Source organism: Pseudophryne corroboree, chromosome 7, assembly GCF_028390025.1.
Source record: "Pseudophryne corroboree isolate aPseCor3 chromosome 7, aPseCor3.hap2, whole genome shotgun sequence".
NCBI lineage: Eukaryota > Metazoa > Chordata > Amphibia > Anura > Myobatrachidae > Pseudophryne > Pseudophryne corroboree.
In genome coordinates, this window is record NC_086450.1 from 261,247,736 (window position 1) to 261,269,589 (window position 21,854).

The following is a 21,854-nucleotide window of genomic DNA, read 5'->3' on the forward strand; positions in this document are numbered from 1 at the left end:
TTGTAAGGTAAAACCTCCATATGCCTCTTCGAGTCGGCATCGCCCGTCCATTGTCGGGTCCATAGGGCTCGTCTAGCCGAAATCGCCATAGCGTTGGCTCTGGAACCCAGTAGGCCAATGTCTCTCTGAACATCTCTCATATATAGGACAGCATCTTTAATATGAACCAGGGTCAATAAAATGTTTTCCTTATCCAGCGTATCTATATAAGCAGATAAGGTATCAGTCCACGCTGCTATCGCGCTACAAACCCAAGCCGACGCTATCGCCGGTCTGAGTAAGGTACCAGTATGTGTGTAAATAGACTTCAAGGTAGTCTCCTGCCTGCGATCAGCAGGATCCTTGAGGGTTGCCGTATCTTGAGATGGCAGCGCTACCTTTTTGGATAAGCATGTCAACGCTTTATCCACCCTCGGGGAAGATTCCCATCGTATCCTGTCCTTAGTCGGGAAAGGATACGGCATAAGAATCCTTTTGGGAATCTGCAGTTTTTTGTCTGGAGATTCCCAAGCCTTTTCAAATAATTCGTTCAGCTCGTGAGATGGGGAAAGGTTACCTCAGGTTTCTTTTCCTTATACATGTGTCAGGGACAGAGGGGTCATCTGTGATATGCAACACCTCTTTTATTGCAATGATCATATAATGAATACTTTTAGCCAATTTTGGCTGCAACTTTGCATCATCGTATTCGACACTGGAGTCAGAATCCGTGTCGGTATCAGTGTCTACTATTTGGGATAGTGGGCGCTTTTGAGACCCAGAAGGCCCCTGCGACATAGTGAAAGGCAGGGCTAAACTCCCTGTACATTCCCGGACTCCGCTTTGTCCAACCTTTTGTGCAATAAATTCACATTTGCATTTAAAACATTCCACATATCCAACCAGTCAGGTGTCGGCGTTGCCGACGGAGACACCACACTCATTTGCTCCACCTCCTCCCTAGAAGAGCCTTCCGCTTCAGACATGCCGACACACGCGTACCGACACACCACACACTCAGGGAATTCTCTATCTGGAGACAGTTCCCCCACAAGGCCCTTTGGAGAGACAGAGAGAGAGGTATGCCAGCACACACCCAGCGCCAATGACCCAGGGAAAAAAATTACCCAGATAGCGCTTTTAATACATCTATATATATAACACTGCGCCAAATTATGTGCCCCCCCCCTTTCAAACCCTCTGTCACCGTGTTCAGCAGGGGAGAGTCCGGGGAGCCAGCTTCTCAGCGGTGTGCTGTGGAGAAAATGGCGTTGGTGAGTGCTGAGGATCAAGCTCCGCCCCCTCAGCGGCGGGTCTTTCGGTCCCGCTTGATTTCTTTTTAAAAACTGGCGGGGGGATCTCAAATATACAGTGCAGAGCCCATATATGTCCTGATTTGCCAGACCAGAGGTTTAAATTGCTGCCCAGGGCGCCCCCCCCTGCGCCCTGCACCCGTACAGTGCCTGCAGTGTGTGTGATGTGCGGGAGCAATGGTGCGCAGCGTTACCGCTGCGCTTTACCTCAGTGAAGATCCGAAGTCTTCTGCCGCCTCTGAAGTCTTCTTTCTTCTCATACTCACCCGGTTTCTATCTTCCGGCTCTGTGAGGAGGACGGCGGCGCGGCTCCGGGACGAACAGCTAGGAGAGACCTGCCTTCCGACTCCCTCTGGAGCTAATGGTGTCCAGTAGCCTAAGAAACAGAGCCTAGAAGTTAAGTAGGTCTGCTTCTCTCTCCTCAGTCCCTCGATGCAGGGAGCCTGTTGCCAGCAGGCTCCCTGAAAATAAAAAACCTAACAAAATTTCTTTCTTTCAGGAAACTCAGGAGAGAGTTCCCTGTAATGCACCCAGTCTCCTCTGGGCACAGTATCAAACTGAGGTCTGGAGGAGGGGCATAGAGGGAGGAGCCAGTGCACACCCATAGCTAAAGTTCTTTTTAGTGCCCATGTCTCCTGTGGAGCCCGTCTATCCCCATGGTCCTTACGGAGTCCCCAGCATCCTCTAGGACGTAAGAGAAACAAAAAAAACAACAGTATCATTAACTTCCATACATTTAAGTATCATTTAGCATTACATGTAAAACAAATTATTTTCTGCCAGATGCTGAGTTGCATGCAAGTCAGTCTGACGTCAGATCTCTCAGATATTTATCAAAACTGTGCATGTGTCGGAGTCTGCATTCAGAATAATATAGATTCAGCTGCACCTCCATTTGTGGCTGAATGGGTGCAAATGGACGCATAGTACAAGAATTCTCTTCGCATTTAGGCAGAAATGCTGCTATTCAGAGTAGTGCATATGCAGTTTGTGACTATGGAAAGCAGCAGCAATAGCCGTCACTTTATCTGCAACTCTGAATCAGGCACCTTAATTTAATTCTGTATTGGGAAATGTGAATTAAAAAAAAACCTGCACAATTAAAACATTTATAAAAACAACTGCCAGCCTTTACAAGAATATGTCTAAAGCTGGGTAAACACTAGACGATCTCTTGAACAATTTGCCGATTTCAGACGGATCGGAACAATAACTTATTCAAATTGTCCAGTATGTGCGCACTATGGGGGGTAATTCAGGTTGGATCACAATCCAACCGGAGTTATTGCGATCGCCACTCGGGGCGCATGTGCAGCGACCACCCTGCACCCGCACTTTCTGCAGGGGGCCACAGAAAATGCGATCGCCTCTACCTGCGGTCGCTGGATCGCTCTGTTTCCAGGGCAGAGACGGAGTGTTGCGGGGGCGAAGCTAACCAAATGGGGGGGGGCGCGGTGTGGTGCGAACAGGGGCGTGTTCACGGTGGCTGCGTGATGTCACATGCAGCTGCCACAATTGGGAACATGGCGGCGAGCCTCCTGCGGGCACAGCTAAGCTGCGCCGGCAGGAGGCATTCCTAATTACTGCGATGAAGCAGCAATTGCGATGCGATCAACCCCATTTCTAAGGGTTTTACCTTTTACTCTGCCCCTCACCACTCTTATTCTAAGATTGACCTGTTTTCTGCAGCTTATCAATCTTTTTTTTTAATATATTTCTTTATTAGACAGCCATAAAGTCACAACATACATTGTCAAACATTAAAGTACAAGGTTATTCAGCAGTGACATACATTCAAATTCTAGTATGAATAAAATACAGAGGATTGAAGGCTGTACCGTTTTTTTTTTTTGTAAGAGAAGAAGAAAAATAAATGCAATTCACAGCAAATAATGCAAACTCAGCTGTCTGGTAATAATGGTAGTAGTGGTACCAGAGTGGGGGGGGGGGGGGGGGGGGGAGTGGTTAACATACGTGCACCCCCTCCTCCAATAATAAAAACAGACCAAACAAATGAGTTAAATATCACATCAGTTGAGGAAAGTAGGGATAGGAAAGAGAAAGGAAAAAAGAAAAAAAGGGAGGAAATAAAGGAGAAAAAGATATGTTAGAGAGCAAAGAGAAGGCCTTAGTACCGAGGTACCATAGGTGATTGGCGTTCGTTGCTGGGGGGGGGGGGGGGGGTCAAATCCTTATTTTGGGCAGGGAGAGCAGCTCATGGGTTTGGAGTGAATGTTATGCTATGTTAATCTCTAATGAGGACTGTCTACGCTGTGAGCTAGGCATCTCAGTTAAATCCCTCTTTCATCCCACCTGTGGTCAAGTAATGGTTCCTACTATCCGACTAGTCCAATACCATGTAGTGTCGCGGAATACCTTCCAGATACATTCACGCCTGTCTAGGGGTAAAGTCTCTATATAGGTTCCCCATTTTTTGTGGAAAAGCTTCACTCCATTTCAATTTGAAAAGTGGCCATTCGCCTCTCGCAAAACAATATATCTAGTAAGGCAGACTCCCATTCTCCCATTGATGGAGCAGTTTTATATATCCAGTGTCTCAGTATCACCTGTCTCGCCACCGTGACCATCACAGTCAGTAGTGGGATCATAGGAGCAAGGTCAAACCGAGACAGCAGGATGAAAAGTCTGCAAACAGCATCGGGCCCACCTCTTCTGGAAGGGGTAATTTAAGTAAACGGGATAGATATTGGAGAAACTTGCGCCAGAACCGTTTGATTTTCCCACATAACCAGAAATTGTGCATGAGGGATGCTCCACTCTCTCCACATTTAGGGCAACTACCCGTCTCACCGGGGCGGAAGTGTTGTCTTTGAGAGGGGGCTATATACATCCTGTTTAAAGTTCTTAAATGTATTTCCTGTAGTGTGGCGGATTTTAGAGCTCTGAGGACCAGTTCAGTGTTCTTAGATATCTCGTCCATCGCGGGTGCTTCCGGGAGTTCCCGCCGCCATGAAGCAGAGAGGGGGGACCAAGAGGGTGCTGACGCTTCAATCAGGTCACTATAAAGGTAGCGAATTTTGAATGGGTTATGTCTGCAAAACGTGAGAGTATCGAGTATTGTTCGAGTAGTGACCTTTTTACCCAGGGATCACCTAGGGAGGTAATGTAGTGTCGTGCTTGGAGATACATAAAAAAATTAGTGTGGGACAAAGAGAATCTGTCTCGTAGCTGCTGAAAGGAGAGCATCTGGCCACCAGGATCAAAGACATCCCTGATAGAATAAATTCCTCTACACTTCCACATGTAAAAGTGGCGATTATCTAAAGAAGAGGGGAAATTAGGGTTGCCCCATAAGGGAATATATGGAGACTCAAAAGGGTTAGTATGGAATAATTTATGAGTGGAGATCCAGGCCCTATAAGTGTCCCAAAACAGAATGTTAGTCTTTAGTTTCTGGGGTAATTTAGAGAGTGGTGTGTGAAGCAGCGCTGCAGGGGAGTAAGGAAAAAATAGTGCTTCTTCCAATTCCAGGTTCGTAAATAGATCTGACCGGAGGAGCCAATCTGAGGCGAATTTAAATAGTGCTGTTCTAGCAAACATCGTCACATTGGGCATACTCGGACCACCTTTTCGTTTGTTGATATAAGTTCGGGCTTTGGGCATACGAGGTTTGGCGTTTTTCCATATGAATTTTGAAAATATTTGCGAGCAGAGTAGGGAGTCTTGTTTAGTAATCGTGACAGGGAGCATTTGGAGCAAATAAGCCAGTTTAGGGAATATAACGGATTTTATCACGACTATTCTGCCTAGTAGGGAAAGTTTAAGGTCTTTCCAGGTTTCTAATCGTGTTTTGATTTGCTGGATAATGGGTGTGTAGTTGAATATATACAGTCGGGAGAGTTCTGAGGGGATATAAATACCCAAGTATTTTAGTTTAGTAGGAGTCAGCGTAAATTGGGAAGTGAATTCAGTATAGATGTGGGGGTCTTTTATGTTAGTCAGTGGGAGTAATTCGGATTTATGTGTGTTTATGCGGTAGCCAGCAAAGGTACTAAAGCAGCGTATGGTGTCAAAAATGGCTGGTATCGAAGTACGGGGGTTGGAGACAAATAAAATCATATCATCTGCAAATAATCCAAGTTTAACTTCTCTTTCTCCTACCGAGATCCCCGAAAAGGTTGGTAATTGTCTCAGTGCTATGGCCAGTGGTTCCAATGCAGCCGCAAAAAGCAGAGGGGATAAGGGGCATCCCTGTCTAGTCCCCCTATGGATCATTAAGGGCCGTGATAGATATCTGTTTGTGAAAATTTGTGTAGATGCGTTATGATAGCTAGTGCGTATAACGGCTATAAATCTGTCAGGAAAACCGAAACGTCGGAGTGTCTCAAACAGGTGGTCCCACGTCACCAAATCAAACGCCTTTTCGGCGTCTAAAGACAATAGGAAACTGGGATCACCAGTCGTCTCCATCCCGCTCAGGGACTGTATAACTGTCAGGACCTTGCGGATATTGGTGACAGAGTGTCTGCCTGAGATAAAACCGGTTTGGTCTTCATGAATTATTTCAGGCAGTATAAATTTTAGGCGATCTGACAACAGTTTAGTGAACAGTTTGTAGTCTACATTAAGCAAGGAGATAGGGCGATAAGAGGACGGGAGTAACGGGTCTCTACTAGGTTTGGGTATAACTCGAAGCAGGGCCGAGTTGAAATACTGTGGGATAGTAAGGTTGGAAAAAATAGAATTAAAAAAGGCCGTTAAAGAGTCCACTATTTTAGGAGAGAGCAATTTAAAGAATTCTCCGGATAAACCATCTGGTCCCGGGGTTTTCAATGGTTTAAGGTTTTTAATAGCTTCTGTCACTTCAGTGACAGTGACAGGGGCCATGATAGAATCTGACTGATCTGAGGAGATCTGAGGCAGTTGTATTTTTTCCCAAAAGGAGTTTTTAGTAGGTTGTTCGATGTCACTGTGTGAGTAGAGATCGGTATAAAAGGAGTGAAAAATATCTGTGATCGCCTTTCCTTCAGATTGTATACCTGAAGAAGGGTCTTTCAGAGCAGTTACATGTTGGGGCCCCTTATCACATTTAAGCAGGTTGGAAAGCATTCGGCTAGGCTTATCTCCATATTGAAAAAATTTATATTTTCCTGCAATAAGGAATTTATTGTCCATTTGTGTCAGAGTGTGATCAAATTGAGTTTTAGCGTCCCTATATTTCTGTTTGTTAGATAGCGTGGGTGAGGATTTCAATTTTTGAAATGAGGAAGTGAGTTCAGACTGTGCCGTCCTGTATGCGGCGTCTTGTTCTCGTCTATATTTCGCCATGTATGCAATTATGTCTCCTCGTAAGACAGCTTTGGCTGTCTGCCAAAATAATGCGGGGTCAGACGCATGGGTGGAGTTATTAAGTGTGTAAGATTCCCAGGATGTCGTCAGCATAGTTTTAAAATCTGGAGAAGCCGCCATCTTAGCAGGGAATCTCCAATGGGAGTTAGTACCTAAAGTGAGTCTACCCTGTAGTACTATCGATATAGGGGCATGGTCTGAAATGGTTATGGGTTTAATAGTTGCCTCAATGATCCTGGTGGACAGATCAGTGGAAATGAAAAAATAATCAATACGTGAAAAGGAATTATGGATTGAAGAGTAGTAAGTATATTCCAATTCTACGGGATTACGGAGACGCCATATATCAATCAGTCCCAGTTGTGCAGACATGTAATCTAAGTTGATCTTGGGAAGTCGGGTTCTCTGAGACGAGGCACCTTTCTTGTCCAAGACCAGGGAGGACACCATATTCATATCTCCTCCAACAATGAGGGATGTATGTGAATATGGGCGGAGAATATTTGTTATTTCTAGATAGAATGATTTGTCATAGACAGCCGGGGCATAAATGTTGCACAAAGTCAGTCTGGTGCCCTCCAAAGTTATATCTAGGACAATGTATCTACCCATAGGGTCAATAATCTGATGGTGTACATCGAAGGTCACCCCCTTACGTATAAGGATCGCAACCCCTCTCGCCTTAGAGGTGAATGAGGAAAATGCTACAACTTCTTGTCTAAGCATGGTGAGTTTAGCGTGTTCAGCGGGGGTCAGATGTGTCTCCTGAAGCATAGAGACATCCACTTTTATTTTATTTAAGTATGTAAGGATACGTCTCCGTTTAATAGGAGAATTAATACCCCTGACATTCCACGATATTATGTTAAGTTGTGACATTTATACCACCAGTAGGAGAATACATAAGGGCCCCATCAGGTCCTGGAACAATAAGCCTCCTTATATAAGTAATCGAGAATATCATGGATACAGACTGTTTCCCCCCCCCCACCAGCTAAGCATCTTCAGGGAAGGAGGAGTAGAAAAGAAAAAAGAAAAGGTCAGAAAATAGAAAAGAAAGTAAACACAGAGGTTAAGACAAGAACAATATATGGGAGCGTTCCCACCAGTATACATCAGTATATACTGTCTGCATGGGTTCGCTGTAGTGTAGAACATCAATAAAAAGAAAAAGAATAATAGCATAACCAACAGGCAATACCTAGAATGAACTTTAGAAACATCTTTATGACCCTTATGTAAAGAGAATGGAGTAATAACTAAACTATCCCGGTAGCAGTTAAATCAAATCCAATCAAATCAAATCCACCCCGCAATAGATGAGAAACATCAACCGTATTGATCTACATAATAATATGAACTAAGATCTGAACGATATATGGGAGCATTCCCACCAGCATACATCAGTATACGCTGTCTGTATGAGTTCGCTGCTATGTAGAACATTGATAAAAAGAAAGAGAGTAACAGTATAACCAACCGGCAATACCTAGGATGGACTTTAGAAACAACTTTATGACCCTTATATAAAGAGAATGGAGTAATAACTAAACTATTCCGGTAGCAGTTAAATCAAATCATATCAAATCAACTCCACCCCGCAATAGATGAAAAACATCAACTATATCGATCCACATAATAATATGAACTAAGACCTGAAATCGAGTTTCAACTGTTATCGTCTGCTCTGCTTGGAGGAGACGAGTGTGAGGCCGAGGGTGACCGCATGGGTCCCTCAAGCTCCGTCATAAATTCCTTAGCTGAGTCCACTGAAGTGAAATCTTTCGGGCCTTGTGGGGTGAAAATGCGCAGCCGCGCAGGATAAAGGAGGGCAAATCGGATACCGCTTTTCACTAGGTGAGAGCATAATGGAGACATTTCTCTTCTGGCTCTAGAGACTTCTGCGGAATAATCCTGAAAGAGAAATAGCCGTTGTCCATCCCAGTGAAGTGGACCCTGGCTTCGCGCCGCAGACCACATCAGTTCTTTATGTTTAAAGTTTAAGCATTTAAAGATAACCGGGCGGGGTCTGGTTTGGTTAGAGTCGCGTGGCGGACCCAATCTATGAGCTCGTTCAATCTCCATCGCAGACAGGTCTTCCGGTATGCCTAAGAGGCCTGGGAGGTCGGAGAGTAAAAACTTTAGAAGATCAGGGCCTTTCAGTGATTCCTTAGGCCCACAATTCTCAGATTGTTACGTCTCGAGCGATTTTCCAGGTCGTCTATCTTCATCATCATATGTTGGCGTGAAGATGTTAAAGATACGACCTGTTCTTTGAGATCTTCGATTTCTTTGAAATTGGCTCCAATTCTATTTTCATTTACGGAGATTCTGCGGGTCATAGACCCAAGCTCCGATTTAAGGTCTGATACCGCAGTCATAAATTTGTCCGCCTGTGCTTGTAGTAACGGTTCCACGGTTTCCTTGATTGCTTTCACTATTTCCAAATAGGAAGGAGGAGGGGGGGGAGCCTTTGGGGCCATGGTAGATGATGATTCAACTTCGTCGTTTAAACCGTCAGGGTTGGAAGACAGTGGCGGAGAGACGGGGCACGGCTCCCCACGTTTATTTCCACTTCTATTTCTTTGTGGTTTTGGTGTAGAAGAACTTAGAAATTTGTCCATAGTAGTAATTATGAGCTCATGAGGGTCGGATAGGTGGGATGGTATGCCTTAGGTCATGCAAGACTGGAGAATTCTACATCACAGCTGCGGGTGGTGCAAGTTCACATAATGCTGTGAAATGTGCCAACTGCGGGCAAACTGAGGATGGGCGCAGTTCACCAAGTAGTCAACGGGATATAGATTTGATGTCGCCAATCCACGCGGGGGGCGAGCAGGTTGATTTAGAGAGCGTGGTAAATATATTCAGTGGTGTAATATATCAATTATAACGGCAATCCGGCCAGCGGCATCACCGTATGAGCACGTCTCCGAAAGAGTAATCAGTAAGTAGTGGATTAGTCGTTTTCACCTCCCACATACGTGGCGACAAGAGGGGGGTAGTAGATGTAATTCACTTTGTGGCAGCAGACTGGAGAAACAGCACCTCTTCTGAGAATCAATAGTAATGTTATATTCCCTTTTCTTCTGCAGTGTAATCTGGAAGATGTAAGATGGCCAGCTTGGAGAAAGGATCTGACCAGCTGGGGATGGAGGGAAGTGAGGCTTATTAGATCTGTGGTGTCAGTGTGTCATTTGATCTCCTCCAGCCTTCCCCTTTAACTATAGTGTATAGAGGTCTCCTCAATTGCACAGATCTCCTTAATCTTTGGTAGCTGGAGTAGCTTATACTGTCAGGGGGAGAAGGGTGTAGAGAGGGGACTGTCACCTCACCTCTCCGAGACTCTGCGTCTGGCAGGGAGAGAGAGCCGCGCTGCCGCAGGACCGGAAGTGCAGCCTCGCGGGTCTCTCCGTCTCCTCTCCGTTCGGGCGCCGGGCACCAGCAGGCCCTGGACACCGCACCAGCCTTACCACGGAGGGGTCCCAGCGGTCTCGCGGCACACAGGAGCGAGGGGATCCACACGTTCCGGCCGTCGCAGGCCGCTCCGGTTCCCGCACCGCCCACGGAGTCTCCCGTCGGGCTCCGGCCGAAAATCTAGCCCGCGGCTCCGGCACCCGGCACAGGCCCCAACCCGCAAAGACCGTAAAAACGGTCTCCCGGCTCCGCGACCAAGTGCCCAGGTAACCAGAGCACCAGGGGGGACTGCAGGGGGAGGAATGGGATAGCAGAGATGATAATAGGTGAGGATTTAAATGATTTTAGCAGGAGCTCTGCCTTCCTGCTTCCAGCCGTCTCCTTAGTCAGGCCACGCCCCTCCGCTTATCAATCTTTAAACATCTAACTGATTCTGCAATACTCTCTAGCCTCTGGTCTGAATACTTGACGATCAGCTCCTCTTTTAATATTCTGGATAACCCATTCACCCAGCCTTCCTGTCAACTTAAAATAACCCTCTTGAATATCCCTCAGTTCCAAACAAACGTTACTGGCATCTTGAAAGACGACTTAACACCCCTGTTCCAGATGTACCCTCCTTGTCTGGGAGGCACATATGTCAGTCCTTTGGGGGTCATTATTAGTTACGTCTCACACAGGAACAAAGAGAAGAAACAGCTCCTATAGTCCCTTATGGATCAGGCTCATCAGTTGGAGTCAATTCATAAATGCACTCTATAAGCAGCTCACCTCAGCAAAATCTACCCTTAACATGATTATTTCTGAAAAGATTGAGAAAATGGGATTTTGGTACCTACCAGTAAATCCTTTTCTCTGATTCCACAGGGGACACTGGAATGTTTACACTGTGGTATAGAGGTGTGGTTAGTGGGAGCTGCCACTTATAATTTAGAAGGCCAAACATATGCACATAAAAAGCTGCCACACGCACACACACTGAAAGTACAGAAAAAGCTCTTACTTGGTTGTGCCCAAGCCAATTTTCTTCCAGACTTTATACATGCCGACATCCCAAATGGATTCAATGCAAAGCATTCCTTAATCCAGGCCTGTAACTTTTTCAGCGAGAATGATTCAGTTGTCTTTGAGTAACCATTTCTAGCTTGCAGTGGCTGATAAAGGGCTAAATCAATAAAAGAATGAATGGTCCTGTTCTTATTCAGTGTTCCCTCAATGAGAAAGCCAAGAGCTTGGGCAGCCTCAAGGGACACCAGGCTACAGTGAGTGGAGTGGGAGGATTTAGTGAGCTGGTCAGGGTCCAAAAGCAACTCCAAGAGATATGACATATGATTCTGAATAAATGCATGGTGGCTATATTCGTCCCAGTTCTAACAAAGCGTGGAAAGAAAACAAAATTGCATATATTAAAGCTTGAGCAACTGAAAGTGGTTTTGTAATTGTTGTATTAACATTTCAATAAAAAAATAAAAAAAGTTACAGGGAAAGTATACTCAATGAGAACTTTTTTCTTTATTTTACTTATTTTCTAAATATAAGGTTTCCACATATGAGAAGGGCCTGTAATTGGCCATCCAAGGTCAAAGGCATTTCTGTAATGCAACAGTTATAGGAAGAGTTATAGGAGCAGACACCTGTCTCGTGACCATCTGTCCTTGCTGGGTATAGAAATCCGTATACAAGTCTGAGTGCAGCCCTGGTTTTTGGGGGAATATTGAATATTATTGAGCCAGCACCACAGCGGATGCAACATGTGTAAGAGTGCCGGACATACTATGATAGATAGATAGATAGATAGATAGATAGATAGATAGATAGATAGATAGATAGATAGATAGATAGATAGATAATAGTGCCCAAACTTGTGGAAACCTTTTGTAAAATGTGCATCTTTGAAGTTTATCAGCTTATAGCACTTATATATTTTAGTATTATACCAAAAATTATACATCATTACAATGGCAATTTAATTTAGAACATCATACAATGAACTTTATAACACAATTTTACATTTTGATAACAGTTATAAGTAGTGAACTGTAGAAAAGTAAATTTCTTAGTTTCGCACAATATTCATTAGTACTTCGTCGGGAAGCATTTTGCTGCAGTTACATACAGTACCTCACAATATTGGTGGCCAGTGGGTCGGGACCTTTGGTATTCCGAAATTGCACCCATCAACAGAAAAGGGGTGGGGCGTAGGGAAAAGGGGCGGGACCTTGTGTCATTCCCTTTTCCGTCACTGTGGGGGCATGCCTAGCACTCTCCGTTATGCTAGGCTGTCCCCCAGGCTCTCTCTGCTCTGAGTATAGATGCTGTGTGCATGCAGACATCGTCTATTTACCCACTGCTTACCCACTTCTCTGCATAGTTTATGTTCCCCCCAACTGCTCTCCCTCCCCACTGCGGAACACTCATGTATTTGTTGCTATTTAAAGTGCCATTGATCACACAAATTAATCCCACACCTTTTGCTGTCATACGTCCCCATTAGGGAGGCCAATCCTGGGATCGGGATCGGCGGGATCCCGGGATTTGGGCCCAAAAATGCAGAGATTTGAATCCCGTGATTGGAGCCTCCAATCCCGGGATTCACGGGATTACATTGCGCATGTGCAGAAGGGAGGGGGTAAGTAATACTACTTACTATTAGGCGGGCGGCAGCCATGGACACACGCTGAAAGCGGCATCACTTCAAATGTAGCGCCGGCCGCCAGCCAATCAGAGCTGGCGGACCGGCAGCCAATCAGGGAAGCTGCTTGCAGCAGCGGCAACCAATCAGGAGCGACTGCTGCGGCCGCTTCCCTGATTGGCTGCCGGTCAGCCAGCTCTGGTTGGCTGGCGGCCGGCGCTTCATTTGAAATGCCGCCGCGTTCAGTGTGTCCATGGCTGCCGCCCACCTAATAGTAAGTAGTATTACTTACACCCTCCCTCCCTCCGTGCAGTGCTCTCTAACAGCCTCCCTCCGGCGCCGCCACCTACACTCTCCCTCCCGCACGCTACCTACACCCTCCCTCCCGCACCGCTACCTACAGCAACCCTCCCTCCCGCGCCGCTACCTACACCAACCCTCCCTCCCGCGCCGCTACCTACACCAACCCTCCCCCTCTCGTGCCGCTACCTACATCAACCCTCCCTCCAGCGCCGCCATCTACACTCTCCCTCCCGCACGCAACCTACACCCTCCCTCCCGCAACCTACACCCTCCCGCACTGCTACCTACACCCTCCCTCCCGCGCCGCTACCTACACCCTCCCTTCCGCGCCGCTACCTACACCAACCCTCCTGCACCGCTACCTACACCCTTCTCCACTGCCCTTCACTGATCCCTACTGCAATCCTGGGAATCCTGGGATGGAGAGTTTTTCAATCCTGAATCCCGGGATTGAAAAAACGGCCCGGGATTGGCATCCCTAATCCCCATAGTATAACACTAACTGAATGCTTCACATGAGTGTTGTGCACTCAGGTAGCAAATTTTCTCCAATTCTTCTGCGGACATATTTCATGCCACCACTACCAAATATGAATATTCTGGTTTTGTCACTCCAGATGACACTGTTCCATTGTTCTTCTGACCAATTAATATGCTTTTTAGCCCATTCTTATCTTTTCTGTCTTTGATAGATAAAAGCAACTTTTTCCTTGGAATTCTGGCGTTTAATCCAAAATACATGTAAATAATTTTGAATTGCCTTAGATGATTTTTTTTCTGTCTCTCAAGCACATGGTTTTTTATTCTTCTATCACAACATGGTATTGTGGATCTTTTCTTACCTTTACCAGTTTGGTTTTGAATGGACTGAGTCTGTTGATACTTATTGCACAGTTTCGAAGTTCCTCCTTTAGTTAGGTTGCCACCTACTTTTCATTTAATTTTGTTGTAATTGTAACCTTCTTCATGTAAAATAATTATTTTGTATCTCTTTCTAGGTAACCAGTCAGCTCTCTTTATTTTGCTTGTCATCCTAAATACACAGCTTACTTCATAAATTAAAGTAAAATAAACGCATCAAAAACAGCGACCAACTTAGTGACAATCAAACAACTAAATGAGATGTTTTACTATAAATTCTGGTAGCAACAAATGTGAGCACTCTCATGATAACACCTTATTGGATCCATTTTGTGGCATTGCAACACCTGATTGGCTCTCAGAACAAACACTCCTATTGGTCAGTTTTGAGTTGAAGAAATCGCCACTCTACAGATAGTCTCCCTGTCTATATTTAGCTATAACGTGTTACATAATAAAGATAATTAATTGTGGTTAACTGCATTATATTGTCTATAAAATTATCTTTCCAGTGATATACAGGTTGAGTATCCCATATCCAAATATTCCGAAATACGGAATATTCCGAAATACGGACTTTTTTTTAATGAGAGTGAGATAGTGAAACCTTTGTTTTTTGATGACTTAATGTACACAAACTTTGTTTAATACACAAAGTTATTAAATATATTGTATTAAATGACCTTTAGGCTGTGTGTATAAGGTGTATATGAAACATAAATGAATTGTGTGAATGTAGACACACTTTGTTTAATGCACAAAGTTATAAAAAATATTGGCTAAAATTGCCTTCAGGCTGTGTGTATAAGGTGTATATGAAACATAAATGCATTCTGTGCTTAGATTTAGGTCCCATCACCATGATATCTCATTATGGTATGCAATTATTCCAAAATACGGAAAAATCCGATATCCAAAATACGTCTGGTCCCAAGCATTTTGGATAAGGGATACTCAACCTATATATCTTTATCGGATTATCCTTAAAAATAATGCAGCTATATGAAATTAAACCCTAAAAACACACATTTTACAAAAGGTTTCCACAATTTTGGCCACTACTGTATATTAAATATATATATATATATATATATATATATATACACACACACACACACACATATATATATATATATATATATATATATATATATACACACACACACACTCACATGTACACGTCGTCAGTGACAGTCTTACAATAAACATTTTAAAGCATATATACCTAAAACAACATACATCATTAGCACCAGAGTGGTCTCACCTGTCCGGCGCCACTCGTTGCAGCCAGGTCCACGCGCCAGGAACTGACGTCGCGGTTTCCCGACGTCACCAAGCAGCACCGTCCAGCGCAAGTCCACCACAAGACGGTTGCTAAGTAACACAAACAAAAGTTAACAAGTGCATTAAAAATTAGATCGTTATAGGCATTTCTATCATGGGTGCAATGTGTCCGCTGCACACTGTCCCCTGGGTCCAGGGTGGCCAACAGCGCATCCATTGCTCCCATATTTTTGTAATACCTTTCCGGAGTCCTGCAACGGTCGTTGCAGCTGTGGCAAAAAATAAGATTTTACTTACCGGTAAAACTATTTCTCGTAGTCCGTAGTGGATGCTGGGGACTCCGTAAGGACCATGGGGAATAGACGTGCTCCGCAGGAGACCGGGCACTTTAAGAAAGAATTAGGAATACTGGTGTGCACTGGCTCCTCCCTCTATGTCCCTCCTCCAGACCTCAGTTAAGGAAACTGTGCCCGGAAGAGCTGACAGTCCAAGGAAAGGATTTTGGAATCCAGGGTAAGACTCATACCAGCCACACCAATCACACCGTATAACTCGTGATAAACTTACCCAGTTAACAGTATGAACAACAACAGGAGCATCAGATAAACCTGATGTAACCATAACATAAGCCTTATTTAAGCAATAACTACATACAAGCATTGCAGAAGAAGTCCGCACTTGGGACGAGCGCCCAGCATCCACTACGGACTACGAGAAATAGATTTACCAGTAAGTAAAATCTTATTTTCTCTAACGTCCTAGTGGATGCTGGGGACTCCGTAAGGACCATGGGGATTATACCAAAGCTCCCAAACGGGCGGGAGAGTGCGGATGACTCTGCAGCACCGAATGAGCAAACACAAGGTCCTCCTCAGCAAGGGTATCAAACTTGTAGAACTTTGCAAAAGTGTTTGAACCCGACCAAGTAGCTGCTCGGCAAAGCTGTAATGCCGAGACCCCTCGGGCAGCCGCCCAAGAAGAGCCCACCTTCCTTGTGGAATGGGCTTTTACTGATTTTGGAGGCGGCAATCCAGCCGCAGAATGAGCCTGCTGAATCGTGTTACAGATCCAGCGAGCAATAGTTTGCTTTGAAGCAGGAGCACCCAGCTTGTTGGATGCATACAGGATAAACAGCGACTCAGATTTCCTGACTCCAGCCGTTCTGGCTACATAAACCTTCAAAGCCCTGACTACATCTAGTAACTTGGCATCCTCCAAGTCACGAGTAGCCGCAGGCACCACAATAGGTTGGTTCAAATGAAAAGATGACACCACTTTTGGCAGAAATTGCGGACGAGTCCGTAATTCTGCCCTGTCCATATGGAAAACCAGATAGAGGCTTTTATGTGACAAAGCCGCCAATTCTGACACACGCCTAGCCGAAGCTAAGGCCAATAGCATGACCACCTTCCACGTGAGATATTTTAACTCCACGGTTTTAAGTGGCTCAAACCAGTGTGATTTCAGGAAACTCAACACCACGTTAAGATCCCAAGGTGCCACTGGTAGCACAAAAGGGGGCTGAATATGCAGCACTCCCTTTACAAACGTCTGACCTTCAGGAAGAGAAGCCAGTTCCTTTTGAAAGAAAATGGATAGGGCTGAAATCTGGACCTTAATGGACCCCAATTTTAAGCCCAAAGTCACTCCCGACTGTAGGAAGTGAAGGAAACGGCCCAGCTGGAATTCCTCTGTAGGGGCATTCCTGGCCTCACACCAAGCAACATATTTTCGCCATATACGGTGATAATGTTTAGCTGTCACGTCCTTCCTAGCCTTTATTAGCGTAGGAATAACCTCATCCGGAATGCCTTTTTTGGCTAGGATCCGGCGTTCAACCGCCATGCCGTCCAACGCAGCCGCGGTAAGTCTTGGAACAGACAGGGCCCTTGTTGCAACAGATCCTGTCTGAGAGGCAGAGGCCATGGGTCCTCTGTGAGCATTTCTTGCAGTTCCGGATACCAAGTCCTTCTTGGCCAATCCGGAACAATGAGTATTGTTCTCACTCCTCTTTTTCTTACGATTCTCAGCACCTTGGGTATGAGAGGAAGAGGAGGAAACGCATAAACCAACTGGAACACCCACGGTGTCACTAGTGCGTCCACAGCTATCGCCTGAAGGTCTCTTGACCTGGCGCAATACATTTGTAGCTTTTTGTTGAGGCGGGATGCCATCATGTCCACCTGTGGCAGTTCCCAACGACTTGTAATCTGTTTGAAGACTTCTTGATGAAGTCCCCACTCTCCCGGGTGGAGGTCGTGCCTGCTGAATAAGTCTGCTTCCCAGTTGTCCACTCCCGGAATGAACACTGATGACAGTGCTTTTACGTGATTCTCCGCCCAGCGAAGAATTTTGGTGGCTTCCGCCATCGCCACCCTGCTCCTTGTGCCGCCTTGGCGGTTTACATGAGCCACTGCGGTGATGTTGTCTGACTGAATCAGCACCGGTTGGTTGCGAAGCAGAGGCTCCGCTTGACTTAGGGCGTTGTATATGGCCCTTAGTTCCAGGATATTGATGTGCAGACAAGTCTCCTGACTTGACCACAGACCCTGGAAATTTCTTCCCTGTGTGACTGCCCCCCACCCTCGGAGGCTTGCATCCGTGGTCACCAGGACCCAGTCCTGAATGCCGAACCAGCGACCCTCGAGAAGGTGAGCACTCTGCAGCCACCACAGAAGAGACACCCTGGCCCTGGGGGATAGGGTGATCAGCCGCTGCATCTGAAGATGCGATCCGGACCACTTGTCCAACAGATCCCACTGAAAGGTCCTCGCATGGAACCTGCCGGCTTCGTATGACGCCACCATCTTTCCCAGGACTCGCGTGCAGTGATGCACCGACACCTGTTTTGGTTTTAAGAGGTCTCTGACCAGAGTCACGAGCTCCTGAGCCTTCTCCGTCGGGAGAAAAACCCTCTTCTGGTCTGTGTCCAGAATCATGCCCAGGAAGGGCAGACGCGTCGTAGGAATCAGCTGCGACTTTGGAATATTCAGAATCCAGCCGTGCTGTTGCAACACTTCTCGAGAGTGTGCTACGCTGATCAGCAACTGCTCTCTGGACCTCACCTTTATGAGGAGATCGTCCAAGTATGGGATAATTGTGACTCCTTGCTTTCGCAGAAGCACCATCATTTCTGCCATTACCTTGGTAAATATTCTCGGTGCCGTGGACAGACCAAACGGCAACGTCTGGAATTGGTAATGACAGTCCTGTACCACAAATCTGAGGTACTCCTGATGAGGTGGATAAATGTGGACATGCAGGTAAGCATCCTTTATGTCCAGAGACACCATAAAATCCCCCTCTTCCAGGCTTGCAATGACCGCTCTGAGCGATTCCATCTTGAACTTGAACCTTTTCAGGTAAATGTTCAGGGATTTTAAATTCAATATGGGTCTGACCGAACCGTCCGGTTTCGGTACCACAAACATTGTGGAATAGTAACCCCTTCCCTGTTGAAGGAGGGGAACCTTTACCACCACCTGCTGGAGATATAATTTGTGAATTGCCGCTAACACTATTTCCCTCTCTATGGGGGAAGCTGGCAGGGCCGATTTGAGGTAACGGTGAGGGGGCATCACTTCGAATTCCAGCTTGTATCCCTGAGATACAATGTGTATAGCCCAGGGATCCACCCGTGAGCGAACCCACTGGTGGCTGAAATTTCGGAGACGTGCCCCCACCGATGCTGGCTCCACCTGTGGAGCCCCAGCGTCATGCGGTGGATTTATTGGAAGCCGGGGAAGACTTCTGTTCCTGGGAACTAGCTGTATTGTGCAGCTTCTTTCCTCTACCCCTGCCTCTGGCAAGAAAGGACGCACCTCGGACTTTCTTGCCTCTTTGCGATCGAAAGGACTGCATTTGGTAATATGGTGCTTTCTTAGGCTGTGAGGGGATATATGGCAAAAAACTTGACTTCCCAGCCGTAGCTGTGGAAACTAGGTCCGAGAGACCGTCCCCAAACAATTCCTCACCCTTATAAGGTAAAACCTCCATGTGCCTTTTTGAGTCGGCATCACCTGTCCATTGCCGAGTCCACAGGACCCTTCTGGCAGAAATCGACATTGCATTTATTCTAGAGCCCAGTAGGCTAATGTCTCTCTGGGCATCTCTAATATATAGGACAGCGTCTTTTATATGCCCCAGGGTCAGTAATATAGTATCCTTGTCCAAGGTATCCAGTTCCTCAGATAAAGTATCTGTTCATGCTGCTATAGCGCTACACATCCAGGCTGACGCAATTGCCGGCCTTAGTATGGTACCTGAATGTGTATAAACGGACTTCAGGATACCTTCCTGCTTTCTATCCGCAGGATCTTTTAGGGTGGCCGTATCCTGTGACGGCAGGGCTACCTTCTTAGATAAGCGTGTCAAACCTTTGTCTACCCTTGGGGAGGATTCCCAGCGTAACCTGTCTGCTGGCGGGAAAGGATACGCCATAAGTAACCGTTTGGAAATCTGCATTTTTCTATCTGGAGATTCCCAAGCTTTTTCACATAACTCATTTAACTCATGTGAAGGGGGAAAGGTCACCTCATGCCTTTTTTCCCCAAACATATAAACCCTCTTGTCAGGGACTGGGTTTTCCTCTGAGATGTGCAATACATCCCTCATTGCTATAATCATGTAGCGGATGGCTCTAGCCATTTTAGGCTGCAATTTGCATCATCGCCATCGACACTGGAGTCAGAATCCGTGTCGATATCTGTGTCAACAATTTGGGATAGTGGGCGCTTCTGAGACCCTGACGGCCTCTGCGCTGTAGGATTAGGCATGGGTTGAGACCCTGACTGTCCCAAGGCTTCAGCTTTATCCAACCTTTTATGCAAGGAAGTAACATTATCATTTAAAACCTTCCACATATCCCTCCAATCGGGCGTCGGTGGCGATCCCACATTCATTTGTACCAGCTCTGCTTCCACATAGCCTTCCTCGTCAAACATGCCGACACAAGCGTACCGACACACCACACACACAGGGGATGCTCTATTTGAAGACAGAACCCCCACAAGGCCTATTGGAGAGACAGAGAGAGAGTATGCCAGCACACACCCCAGCGCTATATGACCCAGGAATTACACAGTAACTTAGGGTTTACCCAGTAGCTGCTGTATATACTGATTTTGCGCTAAATTTATGTGGCCCCCCCCCCTCTCTTTTACCCTCTTTCCACCGTGAATCTGCAGGGGAGAGCCTGGGGAGCTTCCGCTCAGCGGAGCTGTGGAGAGAAAATGGCGCTGGTGAGTGCTGAGGAAGAAGCCCCGCCCCCTCAGCGGCTGGCTTCTGTCCCGCGATCTTGTGTAAAATAATGGCGGGGGCTCATGCACATATACAGTGCCCAACTGTATATATGCTACTTTGCCAAGAGATCTCTAATTGCTGCCCAGGGCGCCCCCCCCCCCCCCCCCCCCCCCTGCGCCCTACAGTGACCGGAGTGTGTGGGTTTAATGTGGGAGCAATGGCGCCCAGCTGCAGTGCTGTGCGCTACCTCATATGAAGTCTGGAGTCTTCTGCCGCCGCTTTTGACGTCTTCTTGCTTCTCACGCCGGCTTCTGGCTCTGCGAGGGGGACGGCGACGCGGCTCTGGGATCGGACGACCAAGGGTGCGTTCCTGTGTTCGATCCCTCTGGAGATAATGGTGTCCAGTAGCCTAAGAAGCATGACCTATCCGCAGTTAGAAGGGCTGCTTCTCTCCCCTCAGTCCCACGTAGCAGAGAGTCTGTTGCCAGCAGATCTCTCTGAAAATAAAAAAATCCTAACAAAATACTTTCTATTTAGCAAGCTCAGGAGAGCTCACTAAGGTGCACCCAGCTCGTCCGGGCACAGATTCAAACTGAGGTCTGAAGGAGGGACATAGAGGGAGGAGCCAGTGCACACCAGTATTCCTAATTCTTTCTTGAAGTGCCCTGTCTCCTGCGGAGCCCGTCTATTCCCCATGGTCCTTACGGAGTCCCCAGCATCCACTAGGACGTTAGAGAAAAATTGCTCCCAAAATAGAGGCCACACATGCACAGTAGATCATTTGTCTACGGACTGAGTACGTTAGAGATTTTGTAAACTATTTTTACTTAAAGATATTGTAGCATTGAACGTAATAAAAATAAATTCAAATAAAGCAACATTTAGGGCATAATATTGTAGATGTTTCGATCAAATACTCTATTTATTCATAGTTTATTTAAAATGTGGACGTCATGCAATACAAAAATCCGTAGTGTGCAAGGCTTATCCTGGCATACAGGCCTAACCTAAATATTTTCCTCATATAATAGCACTATACAGTATGCCAGTTATGATATCTGATTCATTAGTAGCAACTGTGGTAGTAGTGGAAGACACTTTATTAGTAAGAACAAATTGTGGCCATACCAGACATTTCCTTTTTCATTAGACTGTTTTTTTTCTTGCAAAAAACTAGACATTTCATTGTTAAAATACAGTTCCATGATAATAGGACAATTTTTTGTTGCAGATACTGTACATCCGGGGCGTTTCTAGAGAGGAAGAGGCCCGTGTGCAGGTTCTGGCTGGGCCCCCTCCTCTCTAGCCGGCAGCGCTGTGTATACTCTGGGCACTAGGGTCCATAGGGGACCCTAGCGCTGTTCCAGAGCCTACAGCGCATGTGCAGATCTCCGGGAAAATGGTGCAGTGGCCATTTTATCAGTGATTTACCTACTGCGCATGCGCAAAACACTGGGAAAATGGCACCGCACTTTCGGCAGCGCTGCTGCTGCGCCGCAGGACTCCGGAGGGTA

General features: G+C 46.2%; 1 protein-coding gene across 3 annotated transcripts in view; it reads right to left on the reverse strand.

Moving 5' to 3' along the window:
- TBCCD1 (TBCC domain containing 1) overlaps positions 1-21,854 on the reverse strand; it is a 435,802-nt gene that overhangs the window by 149,826 nt on the left and 264,122 nt on the right. For all 3 annotated transcript variants that reach the window (XR_010182035.1, XM_063934118.1, XM_063934119.1), the window contains exon 3: positions 11,023-11,389. Coding sequence is in view for 2 of the 3 variants with exons in the window: in XM_063934118.1 (XP_063790188.1) it covers positions 11,023-11,389 (367 nt within the window). In the remaining variant the exon portion in view is untranslated. The remainder of the gene's footprint in view (positions 1-11,022; positions 11,390-21,854) is intronic.